We start from the raw sequence: 19,292 nt of genomic DNA, 5'->3' as shown, positions 1-19,292 counted from the left end.
CCGACTATATCCTAAAGCTGGCATATAACTGATTGATCGGAAATGCCATAACTTTGGTGTTTGTTAAGTTAGGAAGTTGGGATTTTCTAAGGGTTTTATTTTTGGCCAATAAATCCGACATACCAAATTTCATAAGGATCGGCTTACTATATTCTATAGCTGCCATATAACTGAACGATTGGAAATGCCAAAACTTTGGTGTTCTTAAAGTTAGGAAGTTGGGATTTTTATGACTGTTAAGAATGCATCATTTGAATAATGAGTGAATAATTTTGGAGAATATAATTTACAGAATATTCTGCAAGGGTATTTCAACTTCGGCTCCGCCCGAAGTTAGCTTTTCTTTCTTGTTTTATGCATACCCTGATCAGGGTACCTGCTCAGTAGTATCATGACTGGTCTTGTGATTGTATATGTAAAGTATATTTTCCATTTCGCTTAATTAATTTTCATCGTCATTTGAGGAATGGATTGTAAGATTTTTTTTATTTATGGTTTTGTGCAATCTCTCATGAGCTGCTAACACGTGTCTTTGCTGTGTCAATGCCCTCGCTCTTGAGACATCCTTTAAGGGCTAGACTGGAAAATGCGCCCAGTTGGTTAAAAATACCCATAGCCGATTTTTGGTTTTTTTTTTGGTGAACGGTGGAAAATTTTGAGTACATTTTAATGCAACTAAGATAATGTTTGCCTTCGGACGAATAAATGTCAACCACGAATCTAATGCGGCAGTGTTCAGGACTGGGGGTAAGGTATCATAACTGGGTGTACTAGTTTTTCATGGGATTAAAGTATAATTTGTTTAAATTCTGCATATGAACTTACGTTTTTTAGTAGGATAAAGCTACAAATCACCTTGGTATAGGAAGTATTATTAATTTATCTACAAGCTGTCTGAATAATTTCAAAATCGGCATCACTTTTTATGTACATAGCAACGGTTTTTGGAGATGAATATGTCAAGAGTCTTTTTATCATAGAAAATTTTGATTATTAAATTGCGGTTTACTAAAAAAATCCACTACCATCTTCTTCTGCACTATGCTGATTCTTGCAACGCATCGGCTATAAAGTTCTGTTTGCCCTTGTAAGGATGCTCTCTGGCCGGGGTACAACTCTCAGTCGGATCCAGAGGACCTTTTGCAAAAAATTTGTAAAATCACTTAGACACTTTGCAAGAGAGTAATGTCCGCGGGGCGAACGATGATTTTTAATTAATTATCCCGGAGATTTAGGTCTATCCGCTCGAGGGGCGTATTTCAGGTGGGCGTAGGTCGTGCAATTCTCGAAAGTGGGAGAGTGAGGAAATATCCCGCCTCACTGCGCAGGATGGAATGAATGAAGGCCAGAAAGTTGTGAGAATATATATGTAGTGTCAATATCTTTACCGTTCCCAATTGGATCGCCGGCCATCGGTAACCTAAGTCACTTTGGGAAAAGGGTGCGTTTGGGTAAATATAATACACGTTAAAACCATCCTTTGTCGTTTTGTATATATATATATATTTCACTTGTTTTCATTCACTGTCACCTTTCTTCGTGGTTCCGTTTCATAAATATATTCTTGTTTCACTGCGCCGATTACACTTCTTGCTCACTAACTTTATTTTCCTAACGACCGCGTTTTTACTTCCCGGGGCTAATGATGAGACGTCCGTCACTCTTCATGGTGACGACGTAATGCCAATCTCCTTCCTTGACGGCGAAGCGAATGCGGTGTCCTCGTCCGGTTTGTTCGGTTTGTTCGAATTACCGATGCTGGCAGTAGCCGTAGTTCGCCCGTCCCGGTCCAGCCTTCTGGTAACGGACGTAACTCATCCAGAGATACCAATTCCTCCACGAATGACCCGTCCCAACCGGTTCCCTGAATCTCGGTTAAAGCCTGATCGAGGACGCCATCCTCCCACTCTGTCAGCGGCGCGTCTGGCGGGGCGCAGATCGGGGATTGACGCCGATTGAGCCGTCACATCATTCTCCTCGGTCTCGCTGAGGTCAAACCCGCCGTACTGGCCTTGGATGTCGCTGGGTTCAGGACGAAAAAGTGGACGATCTTCTACCCCATCCTCGCTATCGGTCGCCAACTCACACTCACACTGCATTCCAACCGGGGATGTCTGGGCCGCCTGGACAGAAGTCTTCCTCGGCGAGCGTTGCAGGCAAGTCGGGGACGTCTAGACAGACTGCGCACTAGTCTTCTTCGGCGAGCGTCGTAGACGAGTCGGGGATGTCTGAATATCTGCCTCTAAATGGAACGTCGCGTCCTATCCCAACGTGGGGGGTGGCGGGGGTGACGGAAATTCGTCCTCGTGAGGACCTCCGGCGCGTATCCACGGTGCCTTGATTACGACCGACTTGACTTCGATGCGCATCATCGAGACATGTCCTTCCCAACGACTGTCTTGGTCTTCGACCGTACAGTGATAAGTGTGTTCGATGGAAGGGCGTTGGCGGGACTCAGTGTATTTCGGGTGACCGTCTCGAGGATCTCGTGAAACCGTGACCCATGTGAACGACGACCTTGCGTATAATCTTGAGGCTCAGCGCGTCACTGACGCTCGCGTTGCTGGAGTCATCCTCGACGTGGTAAATTGCCGAGGGTCGAGCGGGTCGTCGCGTCTCGCCGGGCTTACGGCTCCACATGTCCGCAAACCGAGACTTACCCGTGCCCTCTGACTCCTGGTCGTCGGAAGACTCTGCGCCGTCGTATGCGTCCTCTTTACCTTGGCCGCCATCGTCGGCCCTCTCTCCCTCTTTGCCTTCCGATGCCTCCGAACCTCCTCCGTCGTACCCTTCCGCGACCCACTCGTCGCGATCAGAAAGGTCGTGGTGAAAGCTTTTAGTATCGTCGGAACTATCCGACAACTCGATGACTTCTTCCATCTGAAAGCGAAGACTAAACTAATAGATACGAGACCCTTATTGTTTAAGCTCCCTACCTATCGCTGCAGTTAAACCTCGACTTAGAATACTTAGATAATAACATAGTGTGTGTTAATACAATTCCGAAATCACCGTGTGACCTTCTACCCTGCTTTTCTTCTCGTGTGAACTCCATGGGTAGTCTCGTCACCTTCTTCTGCGTCTGCATTCTCGAAGTCTTCAGAGTAGTAGGGTTTAAGCTGACTGATGTTGGCGGAGCGTGAGCGTCTTTCTACGGGCGTCGCAAAAGAGCAAGGCTAGGCGATGAGAACCTCGTAACGGTGTAGGGGCCGTCATATTTTGGTCCAATTTGACGGCGAAACCTTCGGCCACCTTTAGTCGAGAAACGGTCTTTCGGACCCCCAGATGCCCAGCAGTGGGTGCGTCGTGACTTTCTTGGAGGACTCGGACTCTACTTGGAGTAGGGACGCACAGATTCCATGGGAAGTAGTCCTCGTCATCAGTTCTGTGTCCTAGATTACAGTACAGTTGTCCGTTTTCCACTACGTATTCTCATATCTTAACGTTCATACCTTGGATTCATTTCGGACATCTGTTGCAAGACATCACAGGGTTGTCGGGATAAATTGTCCGCTACCACGTTCAATTTGCCTCGTCGGTAACGCTCGTCGAAATGGAACTGTTGTAACTCCAGCGCCCATCTTGCTACCTGACCAGAGGGGCTTTCGATGGAGTTCAACCACTTGAGGGCTAGGTGATCGGTAACCACTTCGAACCGATAACCTTCCAAGTAACACAGCATTTTCCTAATGGCCCATATGATGGCCACACACTCCTTCTCTGTTGTCGTGACATTGCCATCCGTGGCCGTGAGTCGACGGCTGGCGTAAGCGATAACTTTCTCCTGGCCTTCGATGTCTTGCGACAGGACTGCTCCCACGTCACTAGCGTCAGTTTGCAACACAAACGTCTTCTCGAAGTCGGGACATCCTAACACGGGGGCAATGGTTAACCTCCTTTTCACCTCTCTTAGCGCTTTCCGTTCTTCGTGCCTCCATGCCCACTTCCGACCCTTCTCCAACACGGCCGTCATCGGTTGTACCACAGTCGCTAAGTTAGGGGCGTACCGGCGATACCAAAACGCCATGCATAGCCACTGCCGGAGCTCCTTGAGGCTGGCTTTAGGTTGGTAATTCGGCACTAATTACGTGGCCTATGTAATCTAATCTCCGCCTGAAGAACGCACACTTCTTTGGGTTCGCCCTCCGTAGCCTACGGAAGACTTCGGCCAGGTTGGCCAAATGTTGTTCCTCCATGGCACCTATAACGATGATATCGCCCAATGGCGAACGGCTCCATGTCCGCACCAATCACGCTATCCAAAGCGCGTTGGAACGCTGCGCTGGCCGAGTGAAGTCCGAAGGGCATGACCTTCCATATATATAGGCCTCTGTCCGGGACGAACTGAACGATCGGAAAGCCATAACTTTGGTGTTTTTAAAGTTAGGAAATTTGGATATTCTATCGGTTTTATTTTTGGCCAATCAATTCGACTTACCGAATTTCATAAAGATCAGATGACTATATCTTATAGCCGCCATATAACTGATTGATCGGAAATTCCATAACTTTGGTGTTTTTAAAGTTAGGAAGTTGGAATCTTGTGCATCTTGTAGTCTACTTTTATTAGTTGGCATTTTACTCTCTACACTGTCGGATGGTCTTAATCGTTTGGTTCCGGGAGTTTTTATTTTGGGAGGTTGGGATTGTATGGTTTTTGGGTTCATGTTCCTGTTAGGACCAAAATAATTTGGTCTGTATCTACTCTGATGAAATGATAAATTGATTAAGATTTGGTTGCAAAGGCTGAGAATATTGGTGGTTCTTGGTTAATTTTGGGGGTATCTTGGTTTATATTGGGGTTTTTGATTTGGATTTTGGTAAACATTTAATAATTTTATTTGATTCTTATTTATTCTTTTTAAAATTAATGTGTTCCTCATAAATTCCCTCGTTTTGTGCAACATTAATTATAGATTTGAAGTCCGTAATATCGTGGTGAACCAATATAGGAAACCGTTGGATTGGTAGTTTTCTTATAAATGTCTTTATAGGGTCTCTAATCGCTTCAAGATAAATAATTAGGTTTGCCTGGTTAGCTTCTAAATGCAATTACGAAATAAGCAGCTGACGTCGTTTCTCGGCTTCCTCGCAGAATCCTCGCAGGCTCCCCTTCTAAAGGGCCTCACGGAAATTCTTCAGCAAATTGTAGTTTGGCGTATGGGGTTTGTATTCTGCAATTAATATCGTTCTCAGGTTAGGCCTATCTTCAATTTTTGGTAGTCCCATTGATCTGGTTACGGGATCGGGCGACTATGTCCTATAGCTGCCATATAACTGATTGATCGGAAATGCCATAACTTTGGTGTTAAATGTCTTAATAGGGTCTCTAATCGCTTTAAGATAAATAATTAGGTTTGCCTGGTTAGCTTCTAAATGCAGTTACGAAATAAGCAGCTGACGTCGTTTCTCGGCTTCCTCGCAGAATCCTCGCAGGCTCCCTTTCTAAAGGGTCTCAAGGAAATTCTCCAGCAAATTGTAGTTTGGCGTATGGGGTTTGTGTTCTGCAATTAATATCGTTCTCAGGTTAGGCCTATCTTCAATATTTGGTAGTCCCATTGATCTGGTTACGGATCCACGAAGATTTCTTTCAATAGCTCCGAGTAAAATGCGTTGTTGTCGAACGTCGTCTGTTTGGTAGAGCGGCAAGGTAAAGTCGACCCTATTAATATATGTAAATTGGATTTCCGGTTCTCCGGGATAATGTTCTTTAGTTGCCTAAGGACTTCACTTAGGTTGTTTTCGTTCAGTTCCATTTTAATTCTTTTTTAGATTTCACTTTTCGCATTTCTTTAGTTTTTGTTTTTGTAATACTTATAGTTGTTTTTATACCCTTGCAGAGCGTATTATAATTTTGGTCAAAAGTGTGCAACGCAGTGAAGGAGACATCTCCGACCCTATAAAGTATATATTCTTCAACAGGATCACCTCCTGAGTTGATATAAGCATGTCCGTCTGTCCGTCTGTCTGTCCGTCTGTCTGTCCGTCTGTCTGTCCGTCTGTCTGTCCGTCTGTCTGTCCGTCTGTCTGTCCGTCTGTCTGTCCGTCTGTCTGTCCGTCTGTCTGTCCGTCTGTCTGTTTCTACGCGAACTAGTCTCTCAGTTTTAAAGATATCGAATTGAAACTTTGCACACACCCTTCTTTCCTTTGCACGCAGTATATAAGTCGGACTATATCCTATAGTTGCCATATAACTGATTGATCGGAAATGCCATAACTTTGGTGTTTGTAAAGTTAGGAAGTTGGGATTTTCTATCGGTTTTATATTTGGCCAATCAATCCGACCTAGCAAATTTCATAAGGATCGGCCGACTATATCTTATAGCTGCCATATAACTGATTGATCGGAAATGCCATAACTTTGGTGTTTGTAAAGTTAAGTTGGGATTTTCTATCGGTTTTATATTTGGCCAATCAATCCGACCTACCAAATTTCATAAGGATCGGCCGACTATATCCTATAGCCGCCATATAACTGATTGATCTGAAATGCCCTAACTTTGGTGTTTGTTAAGTTAGGAAGTTGGGATTTTCTATGGGTTTTATTTTTGGCCAATCAATCCGACCTACTAAATTTCATAAGGATCGGATGACTATATCCTATAGCTGCCATATAACTGAACGATTGGAAATGCCATAACTTATGTGATTTTAAAGTTAGAAAGTTGGGATTTTTATGAGTGTTAAGAATATATCATATGAATAATTTTAGAGAATATAATTTGCAGAATAATCTGCAAGGCTATTTCAACTTCGGCTCCGCCCGAAGTTAGCTTTCCTTTCTTGTTTAATTTTTTGTTGTCACCTTTGGCCCAATAGGTGTTTTAATTAAGATTTTTGTTGTCTTTTGTTATTATACCCGTTACTCGTAGAGTAAAAGGGTATATTGTATTCGTGCAAAAGTATGTAACAGGTAGAAGGAAGCGTTTCCGACCCTATGAAGTATTCTTGTTCAGGATCACTAGCCGAGTCGATCTAGCCATGTCCGTCTTTCCGTCTGTCTGTCTGTCTGTATGAACGCTGAGATCTCGGAAACTATAAAAGCTAGAAGATTGTCATTTTGCATGTAGATTTTAGGAGTTCCTACGCAGCGCAAGTTTGTTTCAAAATGGTGCCACGCCCCCTCTGACGCCCACAAGCCACAAGCTCTGGCCACAGTTTTGATGCTATTATGAAAAGTTTAATTGATATGTATTTGTTTCGTCAATACCTATCGATTGGCCTAATAAAAGTTTGCCACGCCCACTCTAACGCCCAAAAACCCATGTATTGGGGTAGATGGTAGATGATGACTTTGGAACAGCTGGCCAAGGTGCTCAACAGAGTCAACGTTAATTCTCTATAAGGATTTCTATTAAAGGAAATTGCGGTGGTTTTCATTTGTCAATACCGAACTATATCCCAAGAACTATGCCAATCAAATCAAGTTAGCCAAATTGGAGGTCTGAGTCAAACAATGGCGTATGTGTGTATGCTGGTGCAGGACAAAAGCTGCCTGCGCTAAAGCAGCGCTGGTGCTGATGCTCGTGCTGTAAAGCTGCCAGCTCTAAGAGATCGACGAATTTAAATTGATAATTTGAACTTTTTGTCCTTTTTCCCTGTGGTCACCCTAATTCACATTATGTTAATGCAAAATCTAAATTTATTTAGCTGAGTAACGGGTATCTAATAGTCGAGGCAATCGACTACAGCGTTCTCTCTTGTTTTAAACTGATTCTTAAAATTTTTACCGAAAAATAGCAAAATCTTGATGTTTTAAGTTCTTGGAAAATTGTGGTCATTTAGTTCAAGCTTATGTAGGTTACCAACAGTCATCCATATATTTACTTATAAATTATGTTTTTTGCTTCCGGAAAGATTAAAAGAAATCAATTTTTATTTTAAAATACAGCGTAGTTTATTTGGTAAAGTTATTTAAAGTTAGATTCCCAATGTTAAACTGATTTTACAAAATACATTATTCCTTGATTTAACTAATGTTGATTTACAATTTTTTTTAAAGTAAGTTCGTTTTGCGGATACAAATAATGTTTTATTTTCGCGAAGAAATTTTTAAGTTCTTTTTAGATAGCCACTCGCGAGGATATTACTTGTATCCTACCGGCTGCGCCAATTATGTTTTTCGGTTCGGGATATATTAAAAAAAACGATTTTTATTTTAATATATAGCGGAGTCTTTATTGGTAAAGTTCTTTTAAGTTAGATCCCCAATCTTAAACTGATTTTACAAAATACATTATTCTTATAATTATGTCTTTAAGCGGTGGTTAGAGAATTTGTATAGGTCAAAACTGTGACCTGATGAAATGGTTTTTTGGCTGTATCTTTTGCTTAATTAATTTGGATTGGTCAAAGCTTTTATGCTGAATGGGTTTTCAGGGTGGACCCTTTGCTTAAAAGTTTGAATATTGTTTATATCTGCCGTCGTTGATAAAGGCGTGTAAAATGTTTATAATTAGGGTGCTTGTGTTGTGTGTTGTGTGTTGGGATTGGTGTTTGGGTATTTACGAATACGTCACTTGTATAGTTATAGACGTTATAGCAATTGCTTTGTATTGTACTCAGGCTTAATAAAATTATACTTTATTTTAAAAATTTTCTTGTAATAGGCGTTGGAATTAGTTTTAAAGGTTTTTTTTCGAACTTTGAGGCTTAATTGAGACAAATATGGTGATTAATCGATTATTCAATGTACAATGTACAATTGCCCATCGCTAGCCACTACTTTTTACATCTTTCTGTCAATTTTCGGATACCAGCTCGGAAGAACAGTTAGTTCGTCTTTTGATGCGATCCATGTATCGATCCATTTTTTTGTTTCCTCGTAGTGAAGTGCTGATCAGCCATGTGCCATCGATCGGAACAAATAGTAATCTGACGGGGCAATCTAAGGAATACGGCGGTTGCCGAAGAACGTCCCATTTCAACGTTTCCGAATACTTTTTGAAGGGTTTTGCGACATGAGGACGAGCGTTGTCATGTTGCAAAATGACTGTGTCGTGCTGCTGGTCGAATTGCGGCCGTTTTTTCTTCAATGACCGACTCAAACGCATCAATTGCGTCCGGTAGAGGGCCCCGGTGATGTTGTCGCTCGGTTTGAGCAGCTCATAATAAATGACGCCCAACTGATCGCACTAAAAGTCCATGGATATTCGGTCTTGGCGTTATACGTGGTGTTTCATACATAAACCGCAATAATGAGGCTATCCAATAAAAAAAAAATTTTGAAAAATCTATACTCGTTGTTTTTTATAGCCCGCATGCAACATACACTTAGAAAAACCTTTAAAACTAATTCCAACACCTAATATATAATATATGCTAAAGAAAATATTGTCGAGATGAGAGCTATTTTTAATATATAGAAAAAGTATAGTTTTAATTAATTTAATATAGCAATAGCATAGTAGTTCTTAATACTTGTGCCTATAAGCATAGATGTTCTTCCTTAAATATCATTAAGCAAATTATAATACAAAATATTTCATTCAGTAATATTACTTTTTAAAAATCGAATAAAATATTTTTTAATTGGCATTACTTTTTTCAATGCTATTAATGATAATTTTTATAACTTTTTTTATTTATGATAAAAATAAATAAAAGAATGAGGTTCTAAGAAAATTAGGTTCTTTCTGGAATATTTTCGTCGATCTGAGTATTAGGCCTAATGAGCAAAATTAAAAGTAGTTTTCTGTACAGTTTGATACTAAATTAAACAGGAAAGGAAGCTAGCTTCGGCAAGCCGACGTTTATATACCCTTGCAGTTATTACAAATCGACTACATTTGAATTTCTATGCCTATATTAATAATAACAATGAAGCTATGTTGATTTTACGCTGCGTTTTTCCATCTTTTCTATGGCAGCTAATTAAATCCGTTAATTAAATTAAATCAATAATATTTAAATATTACCAAATTCCAAAGAACAAACAAACAAAACAATGTTATAATTTTTTTGAATTTTTTTTCCGATTGTTCCTATGGGAGCTATATGATATAGTCGCCCGATCCGACTCTTTCCGACTTATATACTACCTGCAATAGAAAGACAATTTTTGGGAAAGTTTCAAGCAGATAGCTTTTAAACTGAGGGACTAGTTTGCGTAGAAACGGACGGACGCACGGACGGACAGACGGACGGACGGATATGGCTAGATCGACTCTCCTGGTGATGCTGATCAAGAATATATATACTTTATAGGGTCGGATATGTCTCCTTGACTGCGTTGTCAACTTTTGACTGAAATTATAATACCCTCTGCAAGGGTATAAAAAGGATCCGTTAATGATTAGCGATTTCAACAAGCGCTGTCCCGCCTCACAGCTATCAGTGGCCTGTCATGTCACAGCTTTACAAAATTAATAAGATTATTAATTATTATGATAGGATAATATGATTGATTATTAATTATTATGATATTATAAGAACCTATTTTATTAATCATTATGATAGGATAATAAGATAGATTAAGATGATAGGAAAATACATGAATTGACTATACAGACATTAATACAATACATTAATATAATGCAATTTTGGAGTATCGGTAGTGTTTAGTATTGTTGAATTAGATTTTAATTTCCATAATATTTGTATAATTAAGACCTTTTTAAGGTACATGGTAGAATCCCTTGGGCAGTATGTCAAAAGGGCACTAAAACGCATTCGGGTTATATCTATCGACACACCAATAATTTTCTAAGTTAAATTACTTTAGAAGTTATTAAAAAATTTAGTGTTAATTATGACGTCACTGCATATTCAAGAAAATCGGAGTTCATATATTTAAGAGAGTGCCCGCTTTCAGCTAGAGTTGTTGGCACTGCGATTTGCAGATAATACTATTTTTATTCATCTGGGTGCATTTTTATTTAGAAATTGGTTAGCTGAGTAAAGAGTATCTTATAGTTGAAGCACTCGACTGAACTCTTTTTTCCTTGTTTTAGACTATCTTCATACTTGCTGTGAAATATTTAAATTTAAAGCATTTCTTCCTGTTCTTTTAAGCCTTTGAGAATTAAACAAACTATTTTATAAATGTATTTTTTTTTAGAATATGGATGGCATTGCTTCAAATTATGGAAGAGCTAATCTCGGAAACAATTCATCAGTGAATCCCATAAAAGCAACCCCTCCTATGTGGCGTTGCTCCAAGGTGATGCAATTACAAAGAGAAGTACACCCCACAATATTAAGTTCCTTGGAAGGAATTGTAGACCAAATGGTTTGGTTTAGAGAAAGTTGGACAGAGGAAGTTCTTCGACAACTACGCCAAGGTTTGATAAAATGCTATGCCATAGCATTTGAGAATAGAAATACTGTTGTACATTCTACTATAACTCCCCACACATTGCATTTTGTTAAAAAGCTTGGTTCTACGTTTGGCATAGGAATAGAAAATGTTCCAGGATCTGTGACCTCATCAATATCTAATTCAGCAGCCTCCGAATCTTTGGCCCGACGTGCCCAAGTTACTTTCCAGGATCCAGTGTTTCAAAAAATGAAAGAACAATTTACCAATGACTTTGATTTTTCGAAGCCAGGTGCCATGAAGTTGCATAATTTGATATCAAAATTAAAAACATGGATAAAGGTTCTTGAAACAAAGGTTAAAAAACTACCCACATCTTTTTTAATAGAAGACAAGTGTAGGTTCTTATCAAACTTCAGTCAAAAAACAGCTGAGGTTGAACTTCCTGGCGAATTATTAATACCCTTATCATCTCATTACTATGTAAGAATCGCCAGGTTCATGCCACGTGTGGAAATTGTACAAAAAAATAATACAGCTGCGCGAAGGCTTTATATAAGAGGTACGAATGGAAAAATATATCCTTATCTTGTGGTTCTCGATTCAGGACTAGGAGATGCTCGCCGAGAAGAACGAGTACTGCAATTAAAACGCATGTTGAACTATTACCTAGAAAAGCAAAAAGAGACAAGCCGGCGTTTTCTCAATATAACAGTACCAAGGGTTGTTCCAATATCGCCCCAAATGCGATTGGCGGAAGATAATCCAAACAGCATTTCTTTGCTTAAAATATTTAAAAAATGTTGCCACAATATGCAGATAGACTACGATATGCCTATAGTAAAGTATTATGATCGTCTTTCTGAAGTTCAGGCACGAGGAACACAGACTACACATTCAATTTTAAGAGAAATATTTTCTGAAATACAATGGACTATGGTCCCAAAGACATTACTAAAGCATTGGGCTTTAAAAATATTTAGGGCGGCTACAGACTTTTGGCATTTCAGAAAAATGGTAAGCACTATTTTATTTCCGCATATTATCATATCTTTTAATCGTTAAGCTAAATGTTATATTATGTACTATAGAGTTAAACTGATTATTAAATTATTATTAGATCTCAGAGTATTCATTTGCGAGTGGTTACTGTAGGGTAAATGTTAGAACAAGACAAAATTGGAATACCTTCAAAATATTTTTTTTGTGTCGCTTTTACCAATTTTTTTGACCGCCGCTACCCTGTCAGCGGTAACGCTTGGATACGAAACCATGAAGGTGCTCCGAGTCTTGCAGTAAGCACCTACTTGTTGTTCAAAGTGCTAGTGTTTATATTTTTCCCACTTCTGTTGAGGCCGTCGTCATCGTGTAGAAGTTGCCTGATCTTTGAGAGATCATGCTTTGAATTTATTTGTTATATAACGGATATGAGACTACCTATGGCAAGACAACAGATGGATCTCCAATCGGTGATCACCCATAATGTAAAGTAGTAAGTTTGTTTTCGGTTTACTTGGTTTTTTGATTTTTTTGTGTATTGAGTTTCGAATACCCTCATTCCATAGATTCCATCCAAATCCACCATCTTCTATCCGTTAACAGCTAATCTGAACAGCTGTGGATAATCAAACCAAACATTGTTAAAGTGGATTCTGCGAGACTAAATATATAATAAAACCTATAATCAGACCGGCTATTGATCCTAATTAAGAATATATATGCTTCATAGGATCGGAGGTAGTAAATAAGTCGGAACGAACCGAATAGCACCGGATAAACCGTAATTTTTGACATTTGTAATACTCCTCGTGTACATCGCTTGTATATCATATTTACAAAATTTGTTTTCTTGTTATCCACAATCTCAACATTGCTTTTTACGTTTACGGTGTTCCCGGTTATCTTGCTTCTGTAAAAGTCCTGGGTTGTCCGCTTAGGAAGATCTTGTAGATGGAAAACATAACTGCTAGTCAAAATCAGTAGTGCCTGGTGGTGTAGGTGGACACTAAACCGGCTTTTTCATCCATAAACGGTTTCCCAACTTGTACTCAGATTAATTTCATGGAATGAACTACATTGTCCAACTCCTAGTGTCCATCGCTTGTATATCCCATTTACACAATTTCTTTCTTGCCATCCACAATCTCAACATTGCTTTTTACGTTTGCGGTGTTGCCGGTTATCTTGCTTCTGTAAAAGTCCTGGGTTGTCCGCTTAGGTAGATCTTGTAGATGGAAAACATAACTAATAGTCAAAATCAGTAGTGCCTGGTGGTGTAGTTGGACAGTAAACCGGCTTTTTCATCCATGAACGGTTTCCCAACTTGTACTCAGATTAATTTCATGGAATGAACTACATTGTCCAACTCCTAGTGTCCATCGCTTGTATATCGCATTTACACAATTTCTTTCTATCTTGCTATCTTCTTGCTATCCACAATCTCAACAGTGCTTTTAACGTTTGCGGTGTTGCCGGTTATCTTGCTTCTGTAAAAGTCCTGGGTTGTCCGCTTAGGAAGATCTTGTAGATGGAAAACTTAACTACTAGTCAAAATCAGTAGTGCCTGGTGGTGTAGTTGGACAGTAAACCGGCTTTTTCATCCATAAACGGTTTCCCAACTTGTACTCAGATTAATTTCATGAAATAAACTATATTGTCCAACTCCTCGTGTCCATAGCTTGTATATCCCATTTACACAATTTCTTTCTTGTCATCCACAATCTCAACATTGCTTTTTAAGTTTGCGGTGTTGCCGTTTATCTTGCGTCTGTAAAAGCCCAGGGTTGTCCGCTTAGGAAGATCTTGTAGATAGAAAACACAAGTACTAGTCAAAATCAGTAGTTCCTCGTTGTATAGGTGGACAGTAAACCGGCTTTTTCATCCATAAACTGATTCCCAACTTGTACTCAGATTAATTTCGTGGAATGAACTACATTGTCCAACTCCTAGTGTCGATCGCTTGTATATCCCATTTACACAATTTCTTTCTTGCCATCCACAATCTCAACATTGCTTTTTACGTTTGCGGTGTTGCCGGTTAACTTGCTTCTGTAAAAGTCCTGGGTTGTCCGCTTAGGAAGATCTTGTAGATGGAAAACATAACTACTAGTCAAAATCAGTAGTGCCTGGTGGTGTAGTTGGACAGTAAACCGGCTTTTTCATCCATAAACGGTTTCCCAACTTGTACTCAGATTAATTTCGTGGAATGAACTACATTGTCCAACTCCTAGTGTCCATCGCTTGTATATCCCATTTACACAATTTCTTTCTTGCCATCCACAATCTCAACATTGCTTTTTACGTTTGCGGTGTTGCCGGTTATCTTGCTTCTGTAAAAATCCTGGGTTGTCCGCTTAGGAAGATATTGTAGATGGAATACATAACTACTAGTCAAAATCAGTAGTGCCTGGTGGTGTAGGTGGACACTAAACCGGCTTTTTCATCCATAAACGGTTTCCCAACATGTACTCAGATTAATTTCATGGAATGAACTACATTGTTCCAACTCCTCGTGTCCATCGCTTGTATATCGCATTTACACAATTTCTTTCTTGTTATCCACAATCTCAATATTGCTTTTTAGGTTTGCGTTGTTGCCCGTTATCTTGCTTCTGTAAAAGCCCTGGGTTGTATGCTTAGGAAGATCTTGTAGATGGAAAACGTAACTACTAGTCAAAATCAGAAGTGCCTGGTGGTGTAGGTGGACACTAAACCGGCTTTTTCATCCATAAACGGTTTCCCAACTTGTATTCAGATTAACTTCATGGAATGAACTACATTGTCCAACTCCTAGTGCCCATCGCTTGTATATCCCATTTACACAATTTCTTTCTTGATATCCACAATCTCAACATTGCTTTTTACGTTTGCGGTGTTGCCGGTTATCTTGCTTCTGTAAAAGTCCTGGGTTGTCCGCTTAGGAAGATCTTGTAGATGGAAAACATAACTGCTAGTCAAAATCAGTAGTGCCTGGTGGTGTAGTTGGACAGTAAAAAGTCCTGGGTTGTCCGCTTAGGAAGATCTTGTAGATGGAAAACATAACTACTAGTCAAAATCAGTAGTTCCTCGTTGTATAGGTGGACACTAAACCGGCTTTTTCATCCATAAACTGATTCCCAACTTGTACTCAGATTAATTTCGTGGAATGAACTACATTGTCCAACTCCTAGTGTCCATCGCTTGTATATCCCATTTACACAATTTCTTTCTTGCCATCCACAATCTCAACATTGCTTTTTACGTTTGGGGAGTTGCCGGTTATCTTGCTTCTGTAAAAGTCCTGGTTGTCCGCTTAGGAAGATCTTGTAGATGGAAAACATAACTACTACTCAAAATCAGTAGTACCTGGTGGTGTAGTTGGACAGTAAATCGGCTTTTTCATCCATAAACTGATCCCCAACTTGTACTCAGATTAATTTCGTGGAATGAACTACATTGTCCAACTCCTAGTGTCCATCGCTTGTATATCCCATTTACACAATTTCTTTCTTTCTATCCACAATCTCAACATTGCTTTTTACGTTTGCGGTGTTTCCGGTTATCTGGCTTCTGTAAAAGTCCTGGGTTGTCCGCTTAAGAAGATCTTGTAGATGGAAAACATAACTACTAGTCAAAATCAGTAGTGCCTGGTGGTGTAGGTGGAGAGTAAACCGGCTTTTTCATCCATAAACTGTTTCCCAACTTGTACTCAGATTAATTTCATGGTATAAACTATATAGTCCAACTCCTCGTGTAAATCGCTTGTATATCCCATTTACACAATTTCTTTCTTGCCATCCACAATCTCAACATTGCTTTTTACGTTTGCGGTGTTGCCGGTTATGTTGCTTCTGTAAAAGCCCTGGGTTGTTCGCTTAGGAAGATCTTGTAGATGGAAAACATAACTACTAGTCAAAATCAGTAGTGCCTGGTGGTGTAGGTGGACAGTAAACCGGCTTTTTCATCCATAAACTGTTTCCCAACTTGTACTCAGATTTATATCGTGGAATGTACTCAGATTAATTTCATGGTATAAACTATATAGTCCAACTCCCCGTGACCATCGCTTGTATATCCCATTTACACAATTTCTTTCTTGTCATCCACAATCTCAACATTGCTTTTTACGTTTGCGGTGTTGCCGGTTATCTTGCTTCTGTAAAAGCCCTGGGTTGTCCGCTTAGGAAGATCTTGTAGATGGAAAACATAACTACTAGTCAAAATAAGTAGTTCCTCGTTGTATAGGTGGACACTAAACCGGCTTTTTCATCCATAAACTGATTCCCAACTTGTACTCAGATTAATTTCGTGGAATGAACTACATTGTCCAACTCCTAGTGTCCATCGCTTGTATATCCCATTTACACAATTTCTTTCTTGCCATCCACAATCTCAACATTGCTTTTTACGTTTGCGGTGTTGCCGGTTATCTTGCTTCTGTAAAAGTCCTGGGTTGTCCGCTTAGGAAGATCTTGTAGATGGAAAACATAACTACTAGTCAAAATCAGTAGTACCTGGTGGTGTAGTTGGACAGTAAATCGGCTTTTTCATCCATAAACTGATCCCCAACTTGTACTCAGATTAATTTCGTGGAATGAACTACATTGTCCAACTCCTAGTGTCCATCGCTTGTATATCCCATTTACACAATTTCTTTCTTGCCATCCACAATCTCAACATTGCTTTTTACGTTTGGGGAGTTGCCGGTTATCTTGCTTCTGTAAAAGTCCTGGGTTGTCCGCTTAGGAAGATCTTGTAGATGGAAAACATAACTAATAGTCAAAATCAGTAGTGCCTGGTGGTGTAGTTGGACAGTAAACCGGCTTTTTCATCCATAAACGGTTTCCCAACTTATACTCAGATTAATTTCATGGAATAAACTATATAGTCCAACTCCTCGTGTCCATCGCTTGTATAGCCCATTTACACAATTTCTTTCTTGCTATCCACAATCTCAACATTGCTTTTTACGTTTGCGGTGTTTCCGGTTATCTGGATTCTGTAAAAGTCCTGGATTGTCCGCTTAAGAAGATCTTGTAGATGGAAAACATAACTACTAGTCAAAATCAGTAGTGCCTGGTGGTGTAGGTGGACAGTAAACCGGCTTTTTCATCCATAAACTGTTTCCCAACTTGTACTCAGATTAATTTCATGGTATAAACTATATAGTCCAACTCCTCGTGTCCATCGCTTGTATATCCCATTTACACAATTTCTTTCTTGCCAGCCACAATCTCAACATTGCTTTTTACGTTTGCGGTGTTGCTGGTTATGTTGCTTCTGTAAAAGCCCTGGGTTGTCCGCTTAAGAAGATCTTGTAGATGGAAAACATAACTACTAGTCAAAATCAGTAGTGCCTGGTGGTGTAGGTGGACAGTAAACCGGCTTTTTCATCCATAAACTGTTTCCCATCTTGAACTCAGATTTATTTCGTGGAATGAACTACATTGTCTAACTCCTAGTGTCCATCGCTTGTATATCCCATTTACACAATTTCTTTCTTGCTATCTACAATCTCAACATTGCTTTTTACGTTTGCGGTGTTGCCGGTTATCTTGCTTCTGTAAAAGTCCTGGGTTGTCCGCTTAGGAAGATCTTGTAGATGAAAAACATAACTAATAGTCAAAATCAGTAGTGCCTGGTGGTGTAGTTGGACAGTAAACCGGCTTTTTCAGCCATAAACGGTTTCCCAACTTCTACTCAGGTTAATTTCATGGAATAAACTATATAGTCCAACTCCTCGTGTCCATCGCTTGTATAGCCCATTTACACAATTTCTTTCTTGCTATCCACAATCTCAACATTGCTTTTTACGTTTGCGGTGTTTCCGGCTTCTGTAAAAGTCCTGGGTTGTCCGCTTAAGAAGATCTTGTAGATGGAAAACATAACTACTAGTCAAAATCAGTAGTGCCTGGTGGTGTAGGTGGACAGTAAACCGGCTTTTTCATCCATAAACTGTTTCCCAACTTGTACTCAGATTAATTTCATGGTATAAACTATATAGTCCAACTCCTCGTGTCCATCGCTTGTATATCCCATTTACACAATTTCTTTCTTGCCATCCACAATCTCAACATTGCTTTTTACGTTTGCGGTCTTGCCGGTTATGTTGCTTCTGTAAAAGCCCTGGGTTGTCCGCTTAGGAAGATCTTGTAGATGGAAAACATAACTACTAGTCAAAATCAGTAGTGCCTGGTGGTGTAGGTGGACAGTAAACTGGCTTTTTCATCCATAAACTGTTTCCCAACTTGTACTCAGATTTATTTCGTGGAATGAACTACATTGTCCAACTCGTAGTGCCCATCGCTTGTATATCCCATTTACACAATTTCTTTCTTGTCATCCACAATCTCAAGATTGCTTTTTACGTTTGCGGTGTAGCCGGTTATCTTGCTTCTGTAAAAGCCCTGGGTTGTCCGCTTAGGAAGATATTGTAGATGGAAAACATAACTACTAGTCAAAATAAGTAGTTCCTCGTTGTATAGGTGGACAGTAAACCGGCTTTTTCATCCATAAACTGTTTCCCAACTTGTACTCAGATTTATTTCGTGGAATGAACTACATTTTCTAGGAGTTAGAAATATCGCTTGTATATCCCATTTACACAATTTCTTTCCTGCTATCCACAATCTCAACATTGCTTTTTACGTATGCGGTGTTGCCGGTTATCTGGCTTCTGTAAAAGTCCTGGGTTGTCCGCTTAGGAAGATCTTGTAGATGGAAAACATAACTACTAGTCAAAATAAGTAGTGCCTGGTGGTGTAGGTGGACACTAAACCGGCTTTTTGATCCACAAACGGTTTCCCAACTTGTACTCAGATTAATTTCATGGAATAAATTATATTGTCCAGCTCCTCGTGTCCATCGCTTGTATATCCCATTTACACAATTTCTTTCTTGTCATCCACAATCTCAACATTGCTTTTTACGTTTGCGGTGTAGCCGGTTATCTTGCTTCTGTAAAAGCCCTGGGTTGTCCGCTTAGGAAGATCTTGTAGATGGAAAACATAACTATTAGTCAAAATAAGTAGTTCCTCGTTGTATAGGTGGACAGTAA

General features: G+C 39.7%; 1 protein-coding gene across 1 annotated transcript in view; it reads left to right on the top strand.

Moving 5' to 3' along the window:
• LOC108049303 (transcription-associated protein 1) overlaps nucleotides 1-19,292 on the top strand; it is a 466,810-nt gene that overhangs the window by 422,663 nt on the left and 24,855 nt on the right. The window contains exon 20 of the mRNA XM_044456610.1: nucleotides 11,060-12,274. Within this exon, the coding sequence (XP_044312545.1) occupies nucleotides 11,060-12,274 (1,215 nt within the window). The remainder of the gene's footprint in view (nucleotides 1-11,059; nucleotides 12,275-19,292) is intronic.

Source organism: Drosophila rhopaloa, unplaced genomic scaffold (assembly GCF_018152115.1).
Source record: "Drosophila rhopaloa isolate 14029-0021.01 unplaced genomic scaffold, ASM1815211v1 contig_133, whole genome shotgun sequence".
Lineage (NCBI taxonomy): Eukaryota > Metazoa > Arthropoda > Insecta > Diptera > Drosophilidae > Drosophila > Drosophila rhopaloa.
Note: the sequence above shows the minus strand (reverse complement) of the source record. Positions and strands in the feature narration are given on the sequence as shown.